General features: G+C 37.3%; 1 protein-coding gene across 5 annotated transcripts in view; it reads left to right on the top strand.

The window, feature by feature from the left end:
- The window catches only part of ROBO1 (roundabout guidance receptor 1), a 736202-nt gene that overhangs the window by 628912 nt on the left and 80510 nt on the right, over window positions 1-26780 (top strand). For all 5 annotated transcript variants that reach the window (XM_014947370.1, XM_014947371.1, XM_014947372.1 and 2 more), the window contains 3 exons: window positions 19542-19662; window positions 23315-23453; window positions 24387-24514. In XM_014947370.1, coding sequence (XP_014802856.1) covers window positions 19542-19662; window positions 23315-23453; window positions 24387-24514 — 388 coding nt within the window. The remainder of the gene's footprint in view (window positions 1-19541; window positions 19663-23314; window positions 23454-24386; window positions 24515-26780) is intronic.

Below are 26780 nucleotides of genomic sequence, written 5' to 3'. Positions count from 1 at the left end.
TGTTCTGACCATGGCGTGTACTTCTGTTGTCTCCTGCATTATCATCAGGGCACTTTTCCCATCTTCCTCTTCAATTCTCTCTGTGTGCCTGCCTTTTTCCCTGCTGTGTCTAAACCACTCGAGTTTCCACATCTGCACAACCACTCTTTCTGTGTTAAGACAAAGAGTTATGAGGTTATCTTCTGCTGTGCTGCTACTTCCTGTGTAATTTTTTTTATTATCACAGGCTTATCTGAGGCTTTTTGAGTAGTACGTTAATCTTTGATTAGCATTTGTCACATCGTTTTGTACATTGTCTGTGGGTTTTCTGGTGGAGCCCTAAAAAACATTACCTGCTTCTACAGAGGAACCTGCTCATCTTGGAAGGCTGGAAAAAAATCTGAATAATGGTCTGGGCTAACAGAAAGGAGAGAAAATATTGGACATACTTTTATTTTTGTATTCATTTTCCTCTTTCTCTTCTTCCATCCTACTTGGAGTCTTACCACGCTGGTATCATTTTTCAGAGTCAGCTCTTTGAGACGAAACTTTTCATCTCTTAACACATCCACAAGTAGTACCCAACCCCGACCACAGCTGTTAATAGCGGCAGCTTGTATTTCTACAATTGAAAATCCTGACCTATTACAAGATTCTCTCCTCGCAGCTTTCTGCAGGTTTGCCATTTGAAAGAGCACAGCTATGCAGACTTTGTCGGGCAGATGTGAGCTCATTCAGTTCGCTCTTTGAATCGACCAGAAGCCATATGGCAGCGGTTAATGCGGCGCCGAGCCTGAGCTAATAAGCCCTGCTGAGAGACGGGCTAGATGGCTCCGGCTCGGTATTGTACTCATATATGGCCACACAGCTTCTGCTGCGCCGAGGGTAAGGGCAAAATGAGCTTGCCTTGGCTTGGAGTCTCCATGCCCCAAGCCAAAGCAAATGGCCTGAAAATGCCCTTGTGGACATTCTCTTCCTTCTTGACAGCTCTTACAGTCAATTGTCCTGAATGCTTCTTTGCAGGACAAGGTGTTTTCTCTATCTCTGTCTTGGTGCCATCTCTTGGTGGGATATTTGCTGCAAGGAAATGGTGAGGAAAAAGCCCGTTAGCCAGTTAGTCTAAAGCGTTGAGTCATGTTCAATGCCCTAATCGGTTTAAATAGCTCATTATTAACCCTGAATCTTCTATGCAAGGTTGCTGAATAAAGTTTAGGTCAGAGTAAACCATGCATGGGTTCACACTTGATGTGGTGTCTTTTCAGTAGACATCTCCAAAGAATAATACTGGTTTGTGGAATTAGTGGAAAGGGAAGGAGCGTCGTGACACAGGGCAAAAGGGTGACCCAGTATCAAACACTGGTGGCCTGGGAGACACCGGATTCCATAGGCTTGTGCTGGCTATCACAGAGACTACATTTTGCATTCAACACCAAACCAACCTCCTGTGTTCCCAAGGACATGCCTGGTAATAGTGTAGCCTACTGTGTGAGGTTATGAGACTGCGTGAGGTTATGAGACTGTGTTCACACAAACTGAAACTAGTGCAATTAAAACTCATCATAATTTAGTGTTAGATTAAAGATTTGTTCTGGTCATTTAATTGCTGGCGTTTAAAACCGAGTTATTGTTGACCTTGACCATATTGTCCCTATAGCTAAGAGTATCTGTTCCTTCTGTTCTTTCTCTCAACTTTCAGGAATGTTCCTTTGCATCAATGATGCATATTGCTTCTGCTATTTTGTCTTCTCGCCGCTTAAAATGTTACGCATTAGACATGCATAACTATGGTTTCTCGGTATTGTTTCACCCAGCAGTAGTGAAAATTACTCCTTTAATGTGAACTAAGTATGTATTTTTCTATGCTGAACTTTATTTTACACTGATTTCTACTTTTGAATATAAAAGTAAAGTGAAGAAGAATGAAGTTCTTTTGTGGATACTCTGCGGACTTAAAGGAATTTGAAAACTCCACATTGAGTCAAAACTCTCCACAGATTTCTTTTGTCCCTAGTCATGAACTGATGACCTAGATAGTAAAAGAAAATAAATGCCTGCAGCAAATAGAGTATGTGTTAGATATCTGAGTTTTGAGACTACCACAGGCCTAGACATTGGACTATCAGGATTTTCTTGTTAAAATGGCTTATTGAGAGTTTTGAACCTCTGGGACCATCTGAAATTACAGAAATGGAGTCTGCGAAGCCTCTCCTTAAAAAATAATAAAAAAACAGGTGGTCATTATCTTAGACTAGGTTATTTGAGCTATCCAGAGAGTGTAGAACTTTATGATTTGAATGGTTAGGAGCAAAGGTGATTTATTATGCTGAGAAAGTAAATTCTTTGTTTTGTTTGGCTGACAGTCTAGTTGTTGGGGTTTTTTGGGATGGGTAAAGGAGTTGAAGAAAGGATGTGGGAGGGAAATTATTTCTTCATTCATTTTATTCTTTTAATGAAAAAGAAATATTTTTGTTTGGTTAGTTTTTTTTAAGCGGTCAGGAAAGGAGCCTTTGCTTATATTACGCACAATAAAGACGAAGATTTCATTTAGAAAGTTAATTCTTCTCCTCCCCTCCCTTTGTCAGCTGTATGGAAATCCTACAAGTAGAATGTGGACATCCTCTAAGTTAAAAATCCATTTCCGGAGACACTGTTCTCCCCACCTCCTTAGGGACTGCTGTGCTGTGGGCCTTCTCTAATCCCTCATCATGAGCAAAAACAATGAGAAGCAAAGCAATACTTGAAGTATCAGACTTTTAAAGCCTTTTATGAATCTGACTTATCAAACATTAGGACTCACACTGGGAAGTCTGCACAGTGTACAGGGAGAAAACACGTTCAGAGTAGAGTTCAGTCCATGGGACGTGAGACTTAGGTTCCCTACACATCAAGTGTGCAAAATGGCATTAGAAATATTCTGCATTCCAAGGTTCTTTCATGCAGACTCCTGCAGACTCCTGGAACTGTGAGCCTTTTACTTTTTCTTTTCTTTTTTTAACTGTATTTACATTTACTTGATACTCATATACAGAGATATTTCCATTAGTAAAGCATGAAAGACCTTTTAACACACAAATATCCTACAGAAATCAATGTATTATTTGTGGCAAGTCGGTATCAGTGAAGTGAAGCAATGCACATTCTCATGGTGTTCACTGTTTTCAAACACTGAAACCCATTTGCGGGGAGGGAAGGGGGTAAAAAAAAAAAAAAAGTACATTTTTGTTCTTGAACGTCTCTAGTGGACCTTATAAATTTGATTGTTCTTGGCATTTTTGATATTCCTAGTCGCTTGCACACCACAGCGGCCACATGTTGTCACTTAAAATCTAAATATCAGATAACTGCTAACTGAGACTTTATTGTGTATCATGCTTTTTTTAGGAATTAGTTTTGTAAAGTAAAAATGACACTAACTCTAAAAGCATGTTTAATAAAACCTCAACAATTTATGTGCTGAGTTTGCACATATTATGTTCTCATAATCAAAAGAAAAATGTAGAATAAAAATAGTAGAGAAGAACAGTGCCCATTTTTGGAGCCTTGAACAGATGTAAGTGATTAGAGCGTCTTGTTTGGTTTGCTTTGATTTTTTGGTCTACTTTTTGAAAGTTCTGTCAACTTCATTTTTGCTTATTTCACTTTGTTTGGATAGTTTTGCCTTACTGAGTTTCCTGTGATGCTTCTGGTTATATGAAAAGTCTAGTCCAAATCACAGCACTTCAAAAATAATAATTTTTCAGTTCTTGGGTTTCCTCAACCTAACAGAGTACTTCTCTCTCTCCAGGTAATAATATACTCAAAATTACTTACTGCCAAGTTCAGATATTCACCACGTGCAGTAGTGTGGGACTAACACACACATTGCAGGGTGTTATTCCAGACTCCTGTGCAATATTATGCAGGACCAAGTCTGCCTTCTTATGGTTGCCCTCCCTAAAAGTAAAAGAGAAAAAAGCTACTTTCTTTCCTTACCTAGCTGTAGGACAGTTCTTGCTAATACTCATGCTGCATTGAGCAATTAAGTGAATTTTTTTTTTTTTTCTCCTGAAAAATCATTATCTAATAAGGATCTATTTGACACACGGTCACATAAAGATGGTTCTTTTAGTTAATGTGAAAGTGTGGGTGGTTAGTTATACTTGGATGTAATTATACTAATTTTCTTCTCACTCAACAGCTTTGCTTTTGCCTCTCCCTCGGCTGCTGTTAGTTGTCTGCTCACCTCTGCTAGGCCTCCTGGTTCTGGCTCCACAGTGGAGAATAAATTACACAGAAATAAGAGGGGGGAAAGTGAGTAAATTCTTCCCCCTATAAGTTTAAGAGAGAATAAAACCACAAACGTTCCAGGGAAAATAATGCTGCTAAAAAAGTAAAACTTGAGAAAGTGAAATGCTTTCCTGGTGTATATCTTGGAATTTTTTTAGTGCTACATAGAATATATTTAATTTTGAAATTAGCCAGAGAGGTGTATGCTTAAGTAACTTTGCCTTCCCTCACAAAACATGAAGTTTGGTTCCTTGAACAAAGTGATTATGACTCAAGATCTCTTAACTGTAAGTTTTTGTATTTTCCATCAATACTTTTCCGAGTGGCTATGCCATTCAGAGTGCCAGGGTTTTGAAAGCGAATGATGTTGACATGGGAGGGGAAGTTGGCTTCCCTTCATCATGGCCCACGTTTCAGACTCTGAAGATCTTGCTCTTCCCATTCATCTGAAATCATTTGTCTCTTAGGACAAGTTTGAACTCTGATGTTCAGTTTGAGCATTTCTCTTGGACTTAGACCTGATGCAAATCGCGTAGGAAAAAAATTGCTTGTTTGGGGTAAAGTGCTACCACAGAAGCTGCAGGTGTCTGATTGAAGCTATTTTAGGGTTCACGGTAGGTATCCCAGACTCCAGGAGTGAGTGGTTCTGCTCTCTGGCAGATCTATACACTGAATAGAATTAAAGATAAGCTTTTTTTTACTTTGAGACTATACAGTCATTGCAACATGCTTTTTAAAAGTGACCTGCAAAACATTTTCCTACCGAGAAAATTATTGTACGGTAAAGATTGCCTTGAGGTAGAAAGTCTGCAAGCTAAGCAAAGCAGATTGCTGGGCTGCTGCAATCTTCCTGTGTGATTTTGGGCAAGCCTTGAAGTTGTTCAGTACCTCTTACTCAGCACTTCATGAGTCGTGGGACTGAATTCATTCATACATGTAAAGCAGCCTGACACTATTGCAACAAAGCTGTGTTGTGCCACTTTGCTGAAAGTTATTACATCCTAAATCAAGAACAGGCTCTTTTTTGTAGACAAAACAGTAGAGTAATATTCTCACTTACTTACATACTCAGGCCATGCTCCACTCTAGGTGTTTGTGATTGTATAATGCTTGTAGGATCTAGCCCAGCTACAAATATTTTGAGATTTTATTGTATTTTAAAGATGACATCTCTTTACCATTTAAGTTATGTGCTCGCTCAAAGTGATTTTGAGTTACTGTCCCTCCTATTCAAGGATCGAAGAAGTTTATTAATAAACTAGGAATGTCTTTATAGTAGGTACTTTACATAATTATAACTCTTAGGAAATCTGCTTTCACAATGGCTATGGTTAGTATGTTTCATGAAAATACACTTTGCACACATCCTGAACCCTCGGTGTGAAATTGTGGCATTACTGAAATCAGTGTGAGAATTACCATTGGCTTCACTGAGACTAGTATTTCGCCTTTTCCAAGACAGTCTATTGCATAATTTATAGCAGGGGAGAAACCCCTTTTTGAAGGGCCTAATGAGTTGACATTCTTCATCTTTTTTGTTGCTGTTGTTACTGCATCACTTTTTGTTGTTATTGGCTTGTTTGTCATTAAGTTACTTTCCTTTTGCCAGCTGGAGTTTTATGGACATATTCCGTAATCATTCTCATTTTTGCTTATTTTCTGCTAAGAAAATTTCTGTGCTACATGTCTTGCTGTTATCTTTTGCTTTTGTCAGTCTTAAATATTAGGAATTACGCAACTAGAGGTGACATACTCTACTTATGTCATCCAAAATCAAAGGCTTTGGTGGTATAAGAGGTCATCTATTGTACCTGTTATTCTTGAAGCTAACCAATGTAGATAGTTGTAATGGGTTTTTCAGTAGGAGGAGAAACCTTAATTTTAGCAGTCTGGAAATTTTAAGTAGGACATGGGGAAATAACTTTTAAAATTTGCAAAATTAAGAGTAGCTGGAGCAACTAGAGTAAATAAACCTGTGAGCCTGCTTTGCTAATTAGTTCCGATTCAAAAATAGAAGGTAACCTTGAAAATGTTCGCTTTTAGTATTATAACTAGCTATATAGTATGTTTTAGTATATAACTAATGGTGGCAAACTGTGTTCTCCCTACGCTAACAGTCTTAACAAAGGCCATTTCTTCTACTGCTGTAAATATAAAGTTCAGCAAAAAGGCAGTTCTTCATCTTTGTAACATATACGTTTCTTAGACTGTAGTGTCAGTTTTACTATGCTGCCCTGTCAATGAGTCTCAAATTCACCTTGAGGGATCCCCCCCAGGGAGGCCAGCTGAACCTTTGACCCTTCTGTTCTGACTGTCACCAAGGTTAACACATCATTACAGCTTGTGATATTTGGGATACCTGTTCATTTGGAGCCTTTATCACTACACTGTTCCAGACAACTTAAACATAACCTTCGGTCTCTCATTGATTGTTCCACAGAAGTATGTTTTGATGATTTTTGAGAATGAATTATATGTCTTCCTGATTCTGTGTTAAAATAGATGTGAAATTTTAAAACTTAAGTTTTATCTCTGTTTTTCTTAAATTATTAATATAATAACTATATGGCTATAAGCAAAAATGAAAAGATGAGGAAGCATTTTAAATTTGAAAGTGGGCCGATTCATACCTGAACAGTTGTTTACAGCGCTACATAGCTACACGCTGAAAAAAAGTATGTGGTGATGGACAAAAGGACATCATTAATATTGGCTTTGTGGGATAAGTTCTAGCTACTGACAGGTTAAGGACACTTTGTTTATTTGGGATTGTCTTACCGAGATACCATGTTGGATAATTAGCTGGTTATAATTAAAATGGGTTTTGGTTTGCTAACCCAGAAAATTATATTTGCAAATACTGTTCTTGTCTGTGGGGCCAATATCTAGCCAGGGAACTCTTTTATAGCAGAAGTCTGTTGACATGGATGTTCCAAATATGTTAAATATTTGGAAATATGTTAACATATTAAAATACCATTTTAATAGGTTGAACCCTATAAATGTGCTTTTAGCAGAGTTCATGGTTTTTTCCAAGATTGTCCTCTGACAAAACACATAGGCCATTTGTTTGGCCAGATCTACTTCTGCATACTGTTAATGGCCATCAGTTTTGTGGTAGTGAAATAATAAAAGGAATAGATATCAAAATAGGTTTTATTTTCTCTCCTACATTGTTTCAAATGACTTCCACATACTCTGATTGGAAAATTGATCCTAGCTAATGTTGAAAAGTTTTTTAAGGTAAAGATGACCTAATTATTCAGGTGCAGTGGACAATACCAATGCAATTTTTGATTCTGCTAGTGGAGGAGATTACTTTTAATCCAAGCAACACATAGTCTACTATGTTTTGCCTTTGTATTCTTTCCTCCTTACTTTCTACAAAATGCAGTCTCTGAAACAGGTTTACAGGCATTACACATAGGTACCTATCTGCAGCATTCAGACTATATGTTAAGATATTCTATATCCGCTTTACATTCAGTTGAGAGAGTTGAGATATTAATGGGACAGTATTGTATCCTTTACTGTCCTCTTTATAAACACTTTGAACACAATATTTTAGGCAACAAGCCTTAAATTGCTTACTCCTTTCAGTTAGATTTATGTCATTTTCCTTCTCTTAGACTGACTGGAAACTTATAATAGCCAGTGTAACAGCGACAGTAACTCCAGTTAGGTGTGATCCAATGGTTTTTCCCATTGGAAGCATTTGAAGAGTAGTTGACAATGCCACAAGAGAGCTTTCTGAAAAGGAAAAGTGTTATTTTTTTAACCACATGATCATACAGAAAAAAAATCAACACTTCAAACCACTCTAATATCTACTTGCCTAGCTGACTAATTTAGCATAAAAAATTTCTTTCCAATGGAATCCCATATATATACCTTCTTCTAAATCCCCACTTAATGAGCTTCTGGTCTTCCACTCCTCAAGGAAGTGTGCATCTCATTAAATCCCTCTTCCTGCTTTGGTTTTTTACCTCCTCTTACGTCTCAGGAACAGAGTTGCTGCTTTGGGCTACGGGTATGCCAGGCTCAGCACTGGCCCTCTCCTCCGCTTCAAGGTGAATTTCTCCTAAGCACTTTTTGAAAAGTTACCATTAGAATCATAAGCTCATACCTTTGTGGTATGTTTCCAGGCAATCCCACTATCCCACTATGAAATTAGCTTGCTGTGTGAGCAGAATGAGGCTAGATCAAAATCTAACACATTATTAAAGGCAACTCTAAATACAGCAAATATGATATTTTAATATAAAATGACCTGCATATCAGATTGTTCTTTGCATGGATGTTTGAAAGTCATGATATCTATAGTACAGCATTTATTCTTTAGTTCTTACAGGTATTGAACAAAAGTTTGGATGTAATAGGATTTTCCAGAGTTTCTGTATTCAGACATTGAAGGATATGTAAACATTTTTCTGAAATACAGTAGAAATACTTATATTATATTCTACCAAAAATTTCTAGCCAGACTTGACGTCCAGGGAAAGCACGTAGCATTTCATTGCACTGAAAGTGGATCTCATCAAAGGACAAAAATTTTTAAGATTTTGTGGCCCTTTTGTCAAATGTGTGGTAGCACATGGGCTTATTTTAAAGGTGAAGAGAATCATCAGAACACTTTTTTGCCCCTCTATATGAAACATTCTCTAAAATGATCACTTTTCTGGTCATGAATGACACCCATTTTCAGTAGAGTTTGGCTTTCTCTTTTCTTCAAAAAAATCAACAATATGGCTGAATTAGAAAAAGTCTGTCTGAAGCACATGAAGTATAACCCCTAATAGTATAATGCAAAGTACAATGCATAGTTGATGAAGTCTTAGTTCAGCGACTATTTTCATTTTATGCTGATCATACTTAAGGTTTTTTAGAACTTTTCCCCTTAATTTCTGAATGTTTGTTCAGGGCTTGAAAACCACATTGCTAGTCTTCCATTAATTCCAAGGGTAGCAAGTCTCATTTCCTTACCTTTTCTGGACATAAATAAGTGTAACCAGTGACTCTACGTTGAAACAAACATATTCTCTAAGATAAACAATTGTGAACTTTACTGTTAACAAAATTTTCTCTAAGGTTATACCTTGGTACAGACATCAGGGTACTGACGCGGCCTACTGAAATTTGTTTACATATTGCGGTAGTGGTTGATCCTGTTAACGTTTGTTTGTGTTGGAAAAGGAGGCAAGAAAACTAGGGAAGCTTATTGATAAGGTCTTTTGTTTGCATAGATGCTATCAAAACAGCCCTTTAAATACTGTCTTCCATGCCTGTTCACATATGTCAGCTTTCCCCAGCATTCTTTAGTGTATGTTTTTCATCAGTTTCCTTGCCTTTCCTTGAGGTGCATCAGCATGGGAAGGAAGTCAGCAAAGAAAAAACTTGCAGTAATGGGAACAACACAGAGAAAAGCCAGTCATAAATATTTTTCCTAGAAATATTTTTCTGAATTTGGGGCGCTGATTGAAGTCATAGAGTGGCTCAGGAGTGGCGAGTTCAGACCTTGGTGGTGCTTCAGCTTGAAGGCAGCTCTTGCTCGTCCCGTTTGTAAATGGTCCCTGGTTGGTCAGGGCGGCACTCAGTGCCCTCCTGTGCCACAGGCTACAGGCAGCATCTTTTGCTCATCTGCATTCAGGACCAGATTTTGAAAGTGAAACTGCAAATTCAACTACCTAGACGTGTCAATATGTCCGTCTGACAGTCAGAAGTGATGACTGCCCCATGCCTTACCCAACACCCGAGGACTCCTAACTTTTGCCATCTGCTTTTGAAAAATTTGCCCAGAATGGTAGGTAGATGATTTTTTTTAAATGCAAAAGTGTATCTTTTTTTTGTTTGTCATGCTAAGTAGCTGGTATAGAAACAGTAATGTCTTTAAAAGTTAAGTGTTTACTTCAGATTGAACGTTTGGGTTTGTATCTGTTTTGGAAGCACAGTGTGGCAGTTTCTGTGATTTTTAGGGAGGAAGGTTTACTATGGGAATACAATTGCAGTTTTCAACTTCCTGTCACTGTCATGAAAAAAGGTAATTCATACCAAAGGAACTGAAATCTGATCAGGTAATACTTACAGTTTTATGTAAAGATCAGTTCCTGTTCACTATGTGTTTTTCCACTGCTTGCACGGAAGGTATCAAAGCTTCCAGTTTAGGTTGGCATAGCGCTAGTTTAATAGACATGCATGCAGCCACAGAAAACTGGAAAAATTAAAGTGCTGAGTAATTTCAATTTCTCTGCCATTTTTACAAGCCTATTCCACCAATAGCAAACTGCCACAAACAGGAGACGCCGATTTCCATGCAGAACTTGACCAACTAGATCGTAGTTTGCTTTGTAAATACAAATGGAAAACGTTGACCAGCTGATATTTCCAGCATCCAGAACAGTTTCTCCCCTCTTCCAGCCGCTTTTTTTTCTCTCCACCTTTTCCATTGGTGCAGTTTACAATACCCTTTTAACAACAACAAAAATTGTGCCAGGAATTGAAACCCACGGTGGCGTCTGCGAGAAATAGCAAGGAACTGCTGCAAAGGAAGCAATTATCCCAGCAGGGCTCCAGAGCCCCCCTCAATAGCTGGGGCAGCCCCCAGCCGCGAGCAGACAAGGCGAGGGGAGAGGCACCATTCTGCAGGCTTCAGCCTCTTCCTTCTCCTTGGCTATTCACACTGTAACCGCTTCCATTTAGGCACTGAACAATAAGGGGTTTGCTGCTCCCAAGGCGAGGGCTGGGAGGGAAGAGCAGAGCTGGTAGGCAGCCTGTGCCTCCTGACGCTGGAGCCGTGTTTCTCCCTGGTGAGTCTAGTAGTAGCCCCCAAACAGCAGCTCTCGGAGGGTGTCATCGTTAAAGGATGGCAATGGGAAATACGTGGGCATCGGGGAGGAATGATCCCAGTACATATCGATAATAGGAACAGCGTGTGATTTGTTCTGCTTGATTGCAATCTGTGCTGGCTTATTTTAAGAGCAACAGAAACTCCAAGTAGCTCCTGGCTTCACTGTCCATTGCTAAAGATCAGCTTGTATTGTAGAGTCCCCCGTGGCAACAGAGGCCTGAAGGTTTGTGGATGGACTGAGGTCTGCAAGTCACTCACTGCCTGTTGAGCCTGTCTGGAGGTTCTAAAGTTGAGCACAAAAATGAAAATAATGACACAGAGCTGCTGTGTGGTTTAGGGAAATTGGAGGATTTGATCTTTACTTCTCTGTGCATACACTCTTCTCCTTATTCTTTTCAAGTTGAAATTTTAGCATCTTTCAAGCAGGGACCTTACCTGTAGCTTTAAAGTCTAGCCCAGTGGCTTTTCAGTGTTCCTTCAATAACAATGGCAAGTTAGAGTCAGATTTGCTTGTGGTTGCCTGTGACTGCAGGTTTTTACCTCAGTCGTGTAGCACAAAGCTTGTGTGCAGACCACAAAAAATAGAAGGAAATCTCTGATTTATGATTTGCACGTGCTGCAGTCACAGGAGCTGCAGTGATCACCGATGGAAGAGTGAAATGTGGCAGATTAATATATGACTTTTGTGTTTAACTGTTCATGAAGAATGAACAATGTGGTGCATGTGTTCCTTTTTTTTTTGAAAGTGTTAAACAAATGATGTGAAAGGCTTAATATTTTCACGACTCTGTATGTCCAGCATAGTCTTAGTATAAAAGTTAGAGTTCTACTAAGCTTAGACTCGGAGATAAATGCAGTAGAAACTTAAGCAAGGTTTATGGGCTTTTTTTTGAGGCGTGATCTCATTTCTATGACATCTTGGTCATAAGTCAGAGAATCAGAAGGGTTTTGGTATTTCTGTTAGAAAACATTTCATATTTTTTCAAGGTTACATTTTGCAAAATATTTGTGTATCTCTAGTACTTAGTTGGTAGTGCCAGCACTTCTTTGGAAGGAAACCCAATTGTAAAATTTCAAAGGAAAATGTTTAAAATGAGAAGTCAAATCTTTCTTGAAATTTAAAACTGTCAAAATACCAACTTGGAAATGTATGAAAGAATCCAGCGCATTTTTCCCACCTGTGACAAATTTTATTTGCTGTGTTTGGTACTCAGTTTGTAAACTGTGCCATAAAGGTCTTGGGTTTACCCCCAGAGGAAGACAGAAGTCCCTTCTCCTGATTGAAGCCAAAGCTGATAATGATGACCTGCTGCATGCCAAGAGAAAAATTTTGATATTTTTTTTTTTTTTAATTTCTTTTCTTTCTTGTCAGACTATGATGGTTTTGTTGCTTTGAACTTTTAAGTCTAGGAGAACCTGGATTTTGCATGTTAAAGGCCTTTCAGTTTCTTGTGGGAACCGTTGTAGAGGGCAACCTATGAATGTTTGCTTCAAAGCTCTTGATAACTTGAGTCCTGTCAGAGCAGTTCCCTTTAGAAGATCCTATATCAGGACTTTGAAAAATCCCACATTTTGGCACAATGGCTGTGAGAGATCTGCGCTCTGAGATGTCTTTCATCAGATTACAAGTCTTGGTGAAGTTTTACCTACCAATGCTTCTAAGCTTTAAAGTTGAAGCTTAGGACTCCGCTGTTGGAGACTAATGTCCTCCACAAGTTTCTCTTTACTTAGGAGAAAGTAGGAAATTTCCTATCAACAAAATACACACCATGATGTCAAATTGTCTTAAATCCACGTTGTTGTCCTGCCAACATTAACTCCAGGCTTAGAAAAGTAAGACAATGTTGTTCAATACCTACAATGACAGTTAGGGACTGAAATCCCTTTGAAATTAGCAGCAGAGTCCATATGCCTCTGAAATGGCATGGTGGTGGTACTGCTTCCCCCTCCATCCCCACCCCAGTGCTGTCTGCAGGCTTTAGGCATACTCTGCAGCACACAAAGCCTGGGCTGGTGTGTAAATGGACCCCTGTGGTCCCTGGAGAGCTGATCTGAAACCGCCCTTGGCTTCATTCTTGGTGACTTTTCGACACAGTCCCACAGAGTGGCCTTGCATCTGCCTTTCGTAGTGTAGGCACTCTCAGTGGCTAAATTCCTCTACAGATTTGAGCTAAGTTGTTTCTTTTATGGTTACTAGTTAGGAATTTTTTATACATTTTAAAATTTGTGGTTTGTTAGGGTTATTTTTCCATATTACATTTGTGATACTTTAGGTAACATAATTAAAAACTGAGAGATTTTGTGTGGCAAATGAACCCCAGCTGGTCTGGGATTTTGTCCTTGGAAGTGTCTAAATAACACAGTGGTGGTGATGCTTAAAAGAAAATTCCTGTGTAACAGATACTTCAAATCATCTGACTTGCTTCAGGGAAGAGAAATGAAGACATACCAGACACCGAGTTCAGTTCAAGTTCACTTTTATTTCTGATTTCAATCACTGATTGCAGTGAAAGCTATATATGCACCAGGGCATCCAGGGGAGATCCATGCATGAGGTTAAATTTACAGTTTTAGAGAAATATTGGAGTTGTCTCATTACACAGGCATTGTTCCCACATTAGGTGTTGCAGAAAGATTAGTTAGTTCCATATATATTTTTACTGACCCATAGGATGTTCTTATGTTTGCCCATTAGTTAAGTTTACTGTGTTTTCTGTGCCCAATAAACAGCATTGTGAAAAACAGTTTCTGAGGTGGTTTTTGTTTTTGTTTTTGTTTTTTTTACATCTTGGTAGAGCAGATTGAAGGCCGTGAGGGTAGTTGTAACATGCTTTTGTTGTAGGAGGAATTTAATCTTGGTTTCTAATAAGAAAGGAAGTATTACGCAGTAAATGTTTTGTATTGTAGCTGTGAAAACGTTTCAGGAAAGTATTTTACTGGTTCAAATATTTTCATATAAACATAGCTGTCTGTTCAGAAATTAGTTCTGATTAATGTGAGCCAGTATGGCCTATTTTGAATTAAATCTTCCTTTGTGATTAACAAAAGCCAAATGTTTGTAGAAAGTAAGTTTGGGATCGTTACAATTTTAAACTTCCGAAAATCATATATGCTGAGGTATGTGTTTTTTTTTTTCTTTTCTGAAGTTGATTTATGACATTTTGCATATATCTTGGCTGTTTCCATGATCTTGTTAGCTGGGTAGAGTATCAAACACATATGGTAATTCTGATGTTTGCTGTCTTGTGATAATGCCAAGGGCTGAATAATCCTCAGCTGCCTCTGAAGTCACCAAGCAATTCAGGACACAGATAACCCTTAAGCCTTTGTAGATACACATCTTCATGTAGATACAGTCATTAATAATGAGGGCATGAAAGAGGGGAAGGCAGTCTCATGAGCGGACTTGAATGTGATTCTGACTCTGATGTATCCTGGCCGGAATGGCAGGGGTGCCAGGAGCAGCAGCCTGAATCTATTGTCATTTTATCTACCTTAAATGCTCTTTCTTTTTAAGTAAAGCTATCTTTCTATACATTGCACCAGCCTTTATAGACTCTACCTTCAGGCCTGTCATCATTGCAAAACTGTTTCGTTGGTCTGTATGGTAGGGGGGAACAAATGACTTGCACTTTGTCATGACAGTTTTACGGCACAGTAAGACCACTTGAAAGTATATTTTAAACTTCTTTCAAACAGAATTTTTTGTGTGTTTGATCTGGAGGAGGCAGCTCGTACCTTCCTGGAGTCCCAGAGAATGGCACTGAAAGTGGGACAGACTCCTCAGTCTGAACTTTGAAGTTGAACAAGAACAAATTTTAATCGGTATTGAAGATCTATTCCAAACATGTTTTGATATCTAGTGTCTGATATTTAAGTATGCTATAATAGATAAGGAAGAATATATGGGATTTATAGGGCTTAGAACAAGAGACAAATTTTTAAATAAAAATTTAAGATAGGTATTCATGTACACTTTTTTTTTTTTTACTCAACTTGGTCAAAACCACAAAGTTATCTTCTATTGTTGACATTCCATGCCTTACAGTCTGTGCTGCAATGATAAGTAATAATATGGTTCTACTACTTTGTTTTGGGATGCTAGACTGCATAGAGGGATATAAGCAAACTCTGTGTTTCTGAACTAATAGATAAAAAATCCATTTTACTTGTATTACCATTGGTGACACTATTAATTTCAATTGCCTGTGCTTGCCTTGTTCTTTAACTGGTTTATTGTCATTTATAATTAGATGATACACTTTTAAAGCAAAGACCATGTCTGACAGGTTAATATCGCATGCCCATCACTTTTCATTTAAATAAAATGGGATATTATGTGTGGTGTATTGTAGAAGACTGAAATATGTGAAATTTGTGACATTACATATGCAGAAACCCTGGCTATACAAACACAGGTCAGTATTTCACTCTGCAGTCTAAATTTAATTTTCTTATGGATTTAAGTTTGTTTTCAAATTATTTTGCAACAGAGCAGATTTAATTTATTAAATAGAATGAAACTTCGAGCTAAAAGAAAGTTAAAAAGAGTGCCAGTCACCTCGATATTTGGACTCTCCAAGCATTTCTCTCATGGCTTCGTTCTTTCTTATATTTCATAGCACATTTCTATGAAAAGTAAATTAATCACCCACATATATATAAAAATATTTCTTAACACAGACAGATGGGTATGGATTTACACATACAGAAATTTACACATGCACACATAACACTCATAGGTATATAAAATATGGTCTGAGAATAAGTATGCATATGTGTACAGCTATACTGAATACTTGGTGGTATGTTGTAGAACCCATGGGTAAGTTTTTATGGATTTGATTTATTGGCTGACCGAGTTGATTCATTATTTGTATATGATTTTTTGCTGCTGGGTGGCCATAATTTACAATTCTGGACCTAGTTAACTCTGTGGGTGCCTGGAGTTTTCTGTATGAACATCTCCAACTGTTGTTTAAAGAAATAAATGAAGTGGACTTGCTTGAATGAACAATTTACTCATGAGGAGCAAAATGTGGTCAGGCAGGCAGGTCACAGAAAATAGCTTTCAATAAGTCTTTTTAAGTCACCACGCTATCATATATTAAGGTACGTACAGTAATCCATACGTGTTACAGGCACCCGAAGATCATCTGTGAACCGCTGTTCACAATCTTTTTCTCTCATCAGTATTCAGTGCTGTTCTTATATTCTCTACTTGCACAGCCCTGATAAATTTGCTGGTAGGCACAGAACAGAAGAAAACCCTGAAGAGGCGTGAAAAGTCAAAAAGTGCCTTGGCATCATTTCTGTATAAATGAAACATGATGCTTGCTTCCGTCTTTTCAAAATTGGACTTAAAGCTTTGGCAGTTAGCAAAGCAATTATTTTCCCATGATATGCAGTATCTACTAAAGTAGTATAGTAAAACTGTTTGCCATATCTTGTTTACTAGGAAGAAAGGACTTCTCTTTGTATTCAGTACTCTTCTGGAGTTTTGGGATGAAATGTTACACTGCCTGTCACTTTTTCAAACCATTCTATCATTTGCTACTATAAAGTCCAGCTGGTGTATTCTGGGGCAGGGGCGCAGATATGAGAAGAGCCAAACCACTCAAATTAAAAGGCCTTGATTAACTGTTAAGTATCCAAAGACTCTGAATATTTCTAATTTGCAGGATTTCAGATACTGTCCCCCAAAGGGGATTTGGCACTTTACTGCTCTAGATACTGGATATGAACTTATAGTACTGGATTTACTGGTTATGAAATTAGTAAGACAAAGAAATATAACGGTGATTCTTTAGGTGTTCTTACAAAAACTCACATGCATGTATTTCTTGTACTTTGTTACAGCCGTTGGTCTACAGTCCGTAGGTATTTCTAGGATTTCCTATTGAGAGAAAAAATGGCAAAGGTTGCACATAGAGAACATAAATTTGTCATAGCTACAGATTTGGTTTGCAATGTCTTGTTAATAAATAGGGAGACTTGATCAGTCTTACTGAGATGGTGGGTACCTAATTGTTAAAATTTAATGGAAAACTTGGGTAGTGACCCAACAGCAGAAGTATGCTTTCTTCTAGCCGTCTGTGAATGCTCTAGTTACAGACATATGTAATTCCACATGCACTTGTGGTACGTTTTATTGTAACTGTGTAATTCATCACAATTTAATGTGGCATAGCCATCATTGTAGCTAAAGCTCAAACCCCTTCTTCTGTTTTAAGGAAAACAAACAAACAAACAAAAAAGATCAACAGAGGAAAACTCCTAGGAAAAATACACTAAATGCATTCAGAATTCCCTCTTGGAAGCACAGCTTCCTTCAGTAGGCATGTCACATCTTTGGAAGTCTGCCTCAGTGTCCATGAGGGAATGTTTCCTCTGACTCTCCTTCCTTAGGTAAACCTCAAATAACTTGGAAGAAAAGCAGCTTTCAGTGATATTTTTTTAGTTGTTCAAATGTTTCTGCTTTATTGCTTCTCTCCATCTATGCTTTGAAGAGAGTCTTGTGGTGATTCCTTAAAGAAATTCCAAGGGTAGTTCTTGCTGGAGATTACAATTTGTGCAAAATACACAGTGGTGTCATATTGTAATGGGTTTGAATGGCATTTTCTGAAGTGCTAAAATCACAGAGGAGCTCAAATGCTACTGAACACCAGTAGGACTCGAGCTCTTGAGACATGTATGAAAATCACTGCTATCACTTTACAAGGGTTTGAAATCATCAGCCGAGTTGGTAAATTCTTGTAATATGTAAATATGTTTCTTTGTTAAAGCCAGTGCATTCAATATTGATACACATGAAAAGTAAGTATTTCTGCATATGTATCTGGATATACAGATACTCCAAAATGCATGTGGAAATCTTTCTAAAATTATTTTTTTAAGATCTTTTGCATAGATTAAGTGGAAATAAATAGCTTTATGTGATTTAAAGAAATGTAAAGCAGGAATAAATATAGATAGACTTCTAATTATATTTTACATTCTTGTCTCATGCTTACCATTTCCGGTAGTCAACAACCTAAAAATGCACACGAATTCTAAAAAAAATGTGTATTTGCAGGTCACCTTTATTTTTTCATTCTTCATGCCTCAAATCCCCATTGAAATTTTAGCATTACTAGATTTCTGGATGATAAAGGACATATTTTTTCTGTTCTCAAACAACGAGTGCCAAAGGCAACAGAATGAAATTTGTATGCAACACTATCTGCGTTACATGTGCATGTTCATTTATCTCAATAACTGACTGTCATCTTTGAGTGCGTACATCTTACAACGATAATAAGAGCCCAACACTGCTCAAGATGTCACATTTTCAGGGATAGATTTCTAGCTGCAGGCAACTTGAGCAAAATACCTCATATTGAGAACACTCTTCTCCTTCCCACTGACCACATCAGAACCTTTCATGTAGCTTCATATGTGGCTTTTATTTATTATGTACTTCCACCCATGCCTTGAACTACAGTGATTTTTCGTATGTGATTGGACTCACAAGCATATGTTAACTTAAAAATGTAATTAATGTAATTAAGTAACGGTTTGTATATTAAAGTAAACATGATAGATATTCAGTTGCCTATACAGATTTTGCTGCATTTCAGTGAGCTTTGAAACTTGTTCAACCATTTTTTCAATCAAATGGGAGAATAAATAATTTTAAATGGAGATCAGATATTTTTTGTATACGTTTAATACATATTTTTATATAAAATAATAAGAGTTGGAATCACAAAGGGGAAGTATGTTTTGTAATTTGGGGGTTATGTGGGTTCCATTATCTTCCAAAAAACTGAATTCAGAATTAAGAGCAGAAGGTTATTCTTTTCCCAGTAAGAATTTAATTGCTTCTGCACAACTGTTTATCAGCCTTTAAAATTACTTATTTAAAGGTGAAGAACTAAAAAATACAAAATTTACTTTGCTTCCTTAAGAAATGGAACCAAAACAAACACAAGATTCATGAATAATAACGAGCATGACCAATGATAGAATACTGTACATGTATTTCTTGTCAAGAAAAAGTAATTGCAGCACTTGATGTGAAAATGGGATTTGTGTCTAGTGCTAATTTTTACTTTCCACTTGATTATACCAGACTACAGTAGTAGATAGAAAGGGATTGTAGTCCTTCTGGCCAACAAGCATTAAACTGGCTGTGGGACAGCCAATATTACATTATGCAGAATGAAGAAAAAAGTAATAGGAATCCAAATCTGAGAGTTTGTAAAATACTGATGTGAAACTAAGAGGCAAGGTTTTTGCATAAGAGAAGCAATTGGGTCAATAGTAACATTTTTTTTCCCACTTTTCTGTATGATTTGGAAAATCACTTGTTTTGTTTCATTATCTATAACTATACCTTTTTCAAGTTAATAAATATTATTAGTTCATTAGTTCATATTAAAGTGTTTTTTTTATCCTTGATTTGTCCTAGATCAGAGGAGGAAAGCTTATGATCACATACACGAGAAAGAATGATGCTGGCAAATATGTTTGTGTTGGAACAAATATGGTTGGAGAGCGTGAAAGTGAAGTTGCGGAGCTCACTGTTTTAGGTAAGAACTCCTCCTTTAAGACTATGTTAATGAAAATGTCCAATTTTGTTTTTCCTAGTAAGTCTTTTATTTAGGATCATTCTCATCTATTTCTTTTTCAGTGTTCATTTTGAAAATGTTTTTGTCATAGTTGTGTTGTGTTTTTGCTTAGTTCTTGAACTGAAAATAATCCCAGTGTTCACTGAATTAGTATTGTAAAATAACAGTAAAGCAAAAAATAACTTCACTAAGAAGCAGAGGCTTAATTTTCCTCTCTCGTTGAAGAAAATCAGAATTATTCTAAATAATCATCCTTTCATTTATAGTTGTATCTACTGAGTTTCGTAAAGATACAACAGGTACACTTGTTCAAGTGGTCCTAATGATAGTTCCTCTGAGCAACAAAAAAGACGTTTTCATTTAAGATAACTGAGCTTATCTGAAAATTGCATTTTTTGTTGCTGTTGCAGAAAAGAAGCTGTAACTCCAAGAGCAATCTTAGAATTCCTTCAGCATGGGAGAATTGCCTTGTGATCACTGTAGATGTAGCTTTGGTAGTTTTCATTCAAAATGTGTTTAAAGTAGGAAAGGCTTGAGATAAAATAACTATTTCTTCCACAGAAATAATTAAGCTATCATCACAAGGTGAGAATATCCAAGCCGTGGTTCATAGCAGAGTTTTCCATCACTGTGCTGCTACACTAGTCCTGGCTCTTGGTTTGTTTGTTTGGGGTTTTTTGGGGAGGGAGGTTGTTGTTGTTGTTTAATTCAGATTTGATATCTGTCTTGTCAGTTTATGGCAGTTTTATCTGTCTTCACTACTTTTTAGAGTCAGGCAACTTCAGTCCTGTTCAGAGCTTTATTTGAAGGAGGTCTTTCCGTAATAAAGGGAGATTGTATGCCATATTAAACTTGTTGAAACTGAATATCCAGCAAGATATCCAGCAAGTTTTTAGAAACTAAGGAAGACTTCCTATGACCCACTATACTGTTTTGTGGGGTTTTTTTTAAATTACAGGCACCTTTGAAGCACTTTGGAAGGAAGTTTGTTGCCAAATAGACTTTCAGAGCTTCCAAGCAAAATCTAGAATTGAAAGAAAGTCATAGTTACATGCTAAAGGCCCAGGCCCAGAGCCCCTAGTTAACTGTGTCAGTTAATTACTAATCACTAGTCTACTACTAAACGGGGAATCATGGTATGGACTGTTATGTAATCCAGGCAGGAAAATAATACTCTTGCTGAACACTTGCAAGAGGTATACGTTCCAGAATGAGGTCTCTCTTTCCCTTTTTCTTCATCTCATTTTTCCTTCAAAGATATTTCTGATTTTCAGCCTGTGGAAGCTGGTGGGGTTTTCTTTTCAAACAGGACAGTAAAGCTTTGAATGTCTTCCAAGTCTGTGTCTAGAAATCTTTAATACACCTTATTCTGTCAACTCAGGCCTTAGATATGCGTGAAAAAGCACGAGACACATGCTGACTTCATATATTAAAATCTTTAAACATAAATCTTCTGTTTATGGCTTTGGGTTATTTAGAAGTTGAACTTTTTCTTTTAACTCTTTGCTTTCGTTCAGATAGATGATTCCATGCCAGAAGCTGTAATACTAGAAAGTTTCAAAGTGATCCCAGCTAAGCTTTCCTTGCATTTACCAAATAATTGTGTGGCAAAGATAGATACTTAAATCAGTGCTGATTTCCCTTATCCGTTTATGCGTTTGAGTAAGAGTGTTATGAATGGGCGGACAAAAGCTCTTGGACTATTACTCTTCCTTTAGGAGACTGATCTAGAGAAGAATATGCCTCTTGTTGGTTTTGCTGTTGTGCAGCAGTCCTGGCCTTAACGGATCAGTCCTTTTTTTCTTGCATAATGAAGTTGAATATTCTTCTCCAAATTATTCTTACTTTGAAGTTGAACCCAGAATGTTCTTGTCTTGCATTGACATTGTGTTTTTACTGCACCCACAAGAAAGGAGCCGGGTCAGGGGAGAATGTCTATATTTGTATTCTTTTTAATTCACAGCTAGATTCATGTCTGGAGGTCTCTGTTTTATTTCTCACTTCTTGTATATGAAACCAGGCTAGAACTGACAGTTTAAAGATCAACTTGCTATTTCATTTAACATTATTTGTCTAGAATTGCGAGCAAAGGCAGATTTTATGTAACACAAGTGTCCAGTTGGTCCAGGCATGCTTGAAAATAAAGCAAGCTCTTTTTGTAGGGTTTTGTTCAGTTCACATTTCCACTTCAGTCCTTTTCGAACCATTCACTAAGGTTTTATAATACTGAATCTGTATATCTGTATCTGCAAAGTGAAAGTAATATTTGTAAACACGTTTTTCACACACAAATGTGAGACAGTAAGAATACGGGATTGTCTCTTCTGTCTGGTGCTTTTGTATTGCTATGAGAAATTTGTGGCATATTTTAGGTTATTCATATTTCCTGCTTGTGCCAATGGCTTCAGACTCTTCTAGGTCCAGGGAAATGATATTTATATCTTTAATACATACAAGTCAAAACGTGCAACAGCCTTCTCAACTCCCTCAGAGCATTCACAGGTTTATAGGCAAAGAGGTCATCTGCCTTAGGAAAAGGAACCTGCCACACATTCCCCTCTTAAACCTTCCCTGTTCTTTTTTGAACATCCTGTTGTCATCTGGTGCTGCCTTTCTAGGTGGGTAATCTTTCCTGGAGCATCCTAGGAACTCTTAAAAACACCTTTCTTCCTTGTGCAAACCTCACTGCATTCCTGGAGTGGAACTACAAAACTCTGAATAGCCCAGCACCATAAAGCTTTGAACGCTGGTACAGGGAGAAAAGTATGTCAATCCCTTTCTTGAAATTTCCAGCTAGTGGTTGGGTTGCCAGAATAGCACAGCCTGTACTGAGATCCCATTTGGTTTCAGAAAGCCTAAGAAAAAGTATGCAGCAATTGTTCTGGCTCTGATGAGCCAGGACTTGGGTCATCCATGTCCTACCAAGTCAGGGATAGCCATATCCATCCAAGTCAGGGATAACAGCAATTTTTATGAACAAAATTATAGAGGGGAGTTTTTGTTGGCTTGTTTTATTTTATGTGTGCTAGTGAAAGAAAAGCTTATCTTTATAATGAAGCATTGGAAATGATTGCATCAAACATTAGCTGCTGCTGACGCCTGCAAGCAACCTTGTAGAGCTACTGTGCTGGGCCTTACTTAGCCCTCAGTTTTAGAGGCACCATTGAGTCAAAACCTCCAGTGAGATAACGTATGGCTTGTGCCTTCTGTCTTTCTGAAGCAGTGCAGCAGATGAGTAGCTGGTTGTCTAGGTCCTTCCAGCAGGCCCGCTTCTATCTGAGGATCAACGTGTATTTAGATTTCCCATGTAAGTTTTGTTTTCCTTTAGGTCTATTAGCTGTGGTGATGATTCATAAGAGGTAAGGAAGTCTGTGCTTGAATCCTCAGCCGCTGTCATGAGTGTCTGCCTCCTGTGCTGAGATTCACAGCGCTGGCCACCCACAGAGCTATGGATCTGCCTGGGGCTGGGAGCGAGAGGAGCGGTGGCAGAGACACCTCCATTACCTTTGTAACCCTGCTCCCCTTGCTCTAACAGCCACAGTTCTGGAAAAATAGCAATACAGGCATAGAGCTGCTGGACTAACCCTTTTTTTTTTATTTCCTTTCCGTTTAGAGAGACCATCTTTTGTGAAGAGACCAAGTAATTTGGCTGTAACTGTGGATGATAGTGCGGAGTTTAAGTGTGAGGCAAGAGGTGACCCAGTCCCTACAGTAAGATGGAGGAAAGATGATGGGGAATTACCAAAAGCAAGGTGCAGTATATGGAATTACCTTTTTATGACATCTAGCTTGGTATATGATGCAGACATTCAACATCCAACAGATAACATTTCTTTTTCTATGAATGGAGAACTTGATCTAACAAGACATTTTTAATTACCATTAAGCTGTATTTGAAGCATTCTGTGATTGATTGATAGATAGATAGATAGATAGATAGATAGATAGATAGATAGATAGATAAATTATTTATTTACTCTGAATTCCCAATTATCAGTTAAAAACCTGTTAGGAGAGGGGATTAAAAGAAGAAACCCTGTAACAGTTGGCTATCCAAATCCAGCTGGCTGTTAATCTAGTCTATAGGTTTAATTAAAATTATAGCATTTTTAAGAGAAAAATCTACTTCCCAGAATGAGAAACAGATTGACTCTGTTACATGAAGAGAAAAAAATTGATGAGAGGAAATGGTAAAAGGCCACATTGTTCTTTAAAAAAAATATTGAATGAATTGTGATTTATGTTGACTTTCAAGCAATTCTGATCTTCTTGAGAGCAGTGTTTTCTTTTCAACCATATTAAAAAAATCTTTCATTCAGATGGAAATATTATAGGAAGAATAATAACCATTATTACATGTTCTTGTTAAAAGAGTTCTAACAATTAAAATGTTTTGTGTTAAAGCTTTATGATTGTATTACACCAGTGAAATTCTATTGACATCAGCAAAACTGACTCGTGTTGCAAGTGAAATCAGAATAAGGTTTTCGAATATTTGGATATACTTAGCTTTTAAAACTATTTCTACACTATTAATTTTTAAGTGTTTATACATATTTTTTATTTCTCAGAGTAATGTAGGAATAAAAATAATTGAAAGCAAACTGGCCACATTTTTAACCTTTACAGAAATTGTACGAGTTCTGTTATTCCTATTCACTGTTTATTACTATGTATATTTAAAGATATGAAATCCGTGATGATCATACCTTGAAAATCCGGAAAGTTACGGCAGGAGATATGGGCTCGTATACCTGTGTTGCAGAAAATATGGTTGGAAAAGCCGAAGCATCAGCAACTCTCACAGTTCAAGGTAGGAATGTTTCTTTGCGTACTACTGTGATCCAGAATAAAGTTGATTTTTTTGCAGGATAACTTTATAGAGCTGCTAAATGCAGACTAGTTGAGTCTCTACACAACTATTAGAGTTGTGATTTAATGCAGGAACTCTATGCTGTATCATAAAAAAAATGCGAAAATATAAATTTGAATTTAATTGTATTCTTAAGAAATTGAAACACTTCACGTGTAACATTTTGTGTCAGCAGCCTTTATGGTACTGGGATGGGGAACTGAATATATTTTGAACTTCAGTGTGATCAGAATCACTTACAGTCTTTGTATCTGAAATCCTAACAGAAAGAAAACTAGTGTTACCAAACTGCATTCTTTTACCGTGAAAAGAAAGAGTTATAAGTTCAAGTATCTGCCAAATTTTTTCAATTAAATATAGTAAAGAAGCAGTGAATGATAAATCTGTTTGTGTATCTTTTAATATACTAACCCAGACCACAGAATTCCTGTTGCTTTTTCATTATAAAAGCGTATCATAGCACTACTGTTTCTTTGTAAGATAAAAATTCAGTGGAACTCAGTGAACTAATATGTATAAAAATCTTTCATTGCCTTTATATACACAATCCAGATGTTCACTACTCAGATAATCCCTCTCTTCCTTTCCTGGCTAGCAGACAGGCAATGATGTCATCCCATGCTTTTTTCTAAGCACTGATGGTCCTTCTGTCCTTTTCTTCGTTTAGTGGGAATTAGTCATTATGGAGGTCTGGGGAAATATAGACTTAAAAGCATTTTATTTGGTAACAGGCCTCTATTTTGACACATTTACAGTAACAGGAAAGGTCTTGTCCTTAACCTGCTGTCCTTTTTTCACCAGAAACATTTGGTGTCCCTGACATCTGTAGTGGTTAGGAAAATAGGAATTATTTTGTTGAAGCTCTCATAAAACCAAGAATTTTAAGATATTCTGTTTTGTTAGTCACCGTGATGTTAATACATCAAAGCTGATACCTTACATTTGCAAAATAACCAGCTCTCATGGTCAGTGTTTTAGAATAAAAGATTAACATGTGAGCAGTACGCACAGTTTATTCAAAGGAAAATATTTAATTATATTTTTAAATAGCTCTTTGTTCTGAAGATCACGTCTTATATCAACTGTTCATCTTGTAAAATGATAGTGTTAAGAAAATTTGCTTTATGACTGGTTGAGCAGTTACGTTTCTGGAAATAAGCTACTGGTGGCCCTAATCCTTTGTAGTCCTAGTAAAAATAATAGGCAAACACGTTCTTGTAATCCCATTTAGGTTAATGGTGCTGCTTAGTTACAAAATGGCATGTGTGTAGATGTTAGAGCTAGAGTGGGATCTTTTGAATTTTGCTAATAAAATACTACTTTTAAAGAATATGATCATAGCCTAAGTCTTGATTCAGCAAGATTCTTGGGGTTTTTTAAGTACTTTTGTTACACAGTAGGTGTGTACATTGTAACAGCTTTTCTCTGCAGATATTGTTAAGGGATAATTTGTTTCCCAGTGTGAATGGATTACCTCCTGAGCCATTTGTCTGGGCTAATGTCTTTGTAGAAGGGATTGATGTGAGAAACTGTAACATGTAAGGCCAATTTGTAGTTGGTAATGTAGTAAATCATGATGGAAATCCATTTATTAGAGTATCCAGGAGACCTGGTTTTATGGGAAGAAAAAAAAAAACCCACACTCCTCTAGAAACTATGCATTTTCCATTCAGATTTTTTCTTTTTTTTTCCTTCTTTTTCCTCCTTTTCTTCTTTCCTCTCTTTTCCTCTCCTCTTCGCTTGTTTAAAACACTTTTTCTTTTTTTCTGAAGGGTCAGCTTTTTGACTATATGCTACGTCCAGAGAGGTAGATTTGTTGTTCTTGTTGTGGTGCTAAGATGATGTTTATCTGACTGTTTGTGGAAACAACTCTTTGAGGAGATTTTTTTTTTTTCATATGAATAGCATTTTTTCCAGGTGATTTAAGGAACGGAAATGATAAGTCTTTTCTGCACTTCTGGTAATTGTCACATGATTAGTTGGCTGTAGAGTTTAATAAATGTGTTCTTCTATGCCGAATAGAGTTATTTTGGTTACGTATTTGTAGACAGAGGCCTATGTTGTAAACCGTGGCCTCAGAAGTTCCAGTTGCCACTGTGCAGTCTTCTTAAATTCAGCCAAGGACAAATAGGGGGGTTTGCTTGGTTTTGGGTTTGTCTGTGTTTTGGTTTTCTTAGGGGGGGGGGGGGTTTTAAGGTGTTTGGGT

This window comes from Calidris pugnax, unplaced genomic scaffold, assembly GCF_001431845.1.
Source record: "Calidris pugnax isolate Ruff unplaced genomic scaffold, ASM143184v1 scaffold95, whole genome shotgun sequence".
Taxonomy (NCBI): Eukaryota; Metazoa; Chordata; class Aves; order Charadriiformes; family Scolopacidae; genus Calidris; species Calidris pugnax.
Note: the sequence above shows the minus strand (reverse complement) of the source record. Positions and strands in the feature narration are given on the sequence as shown.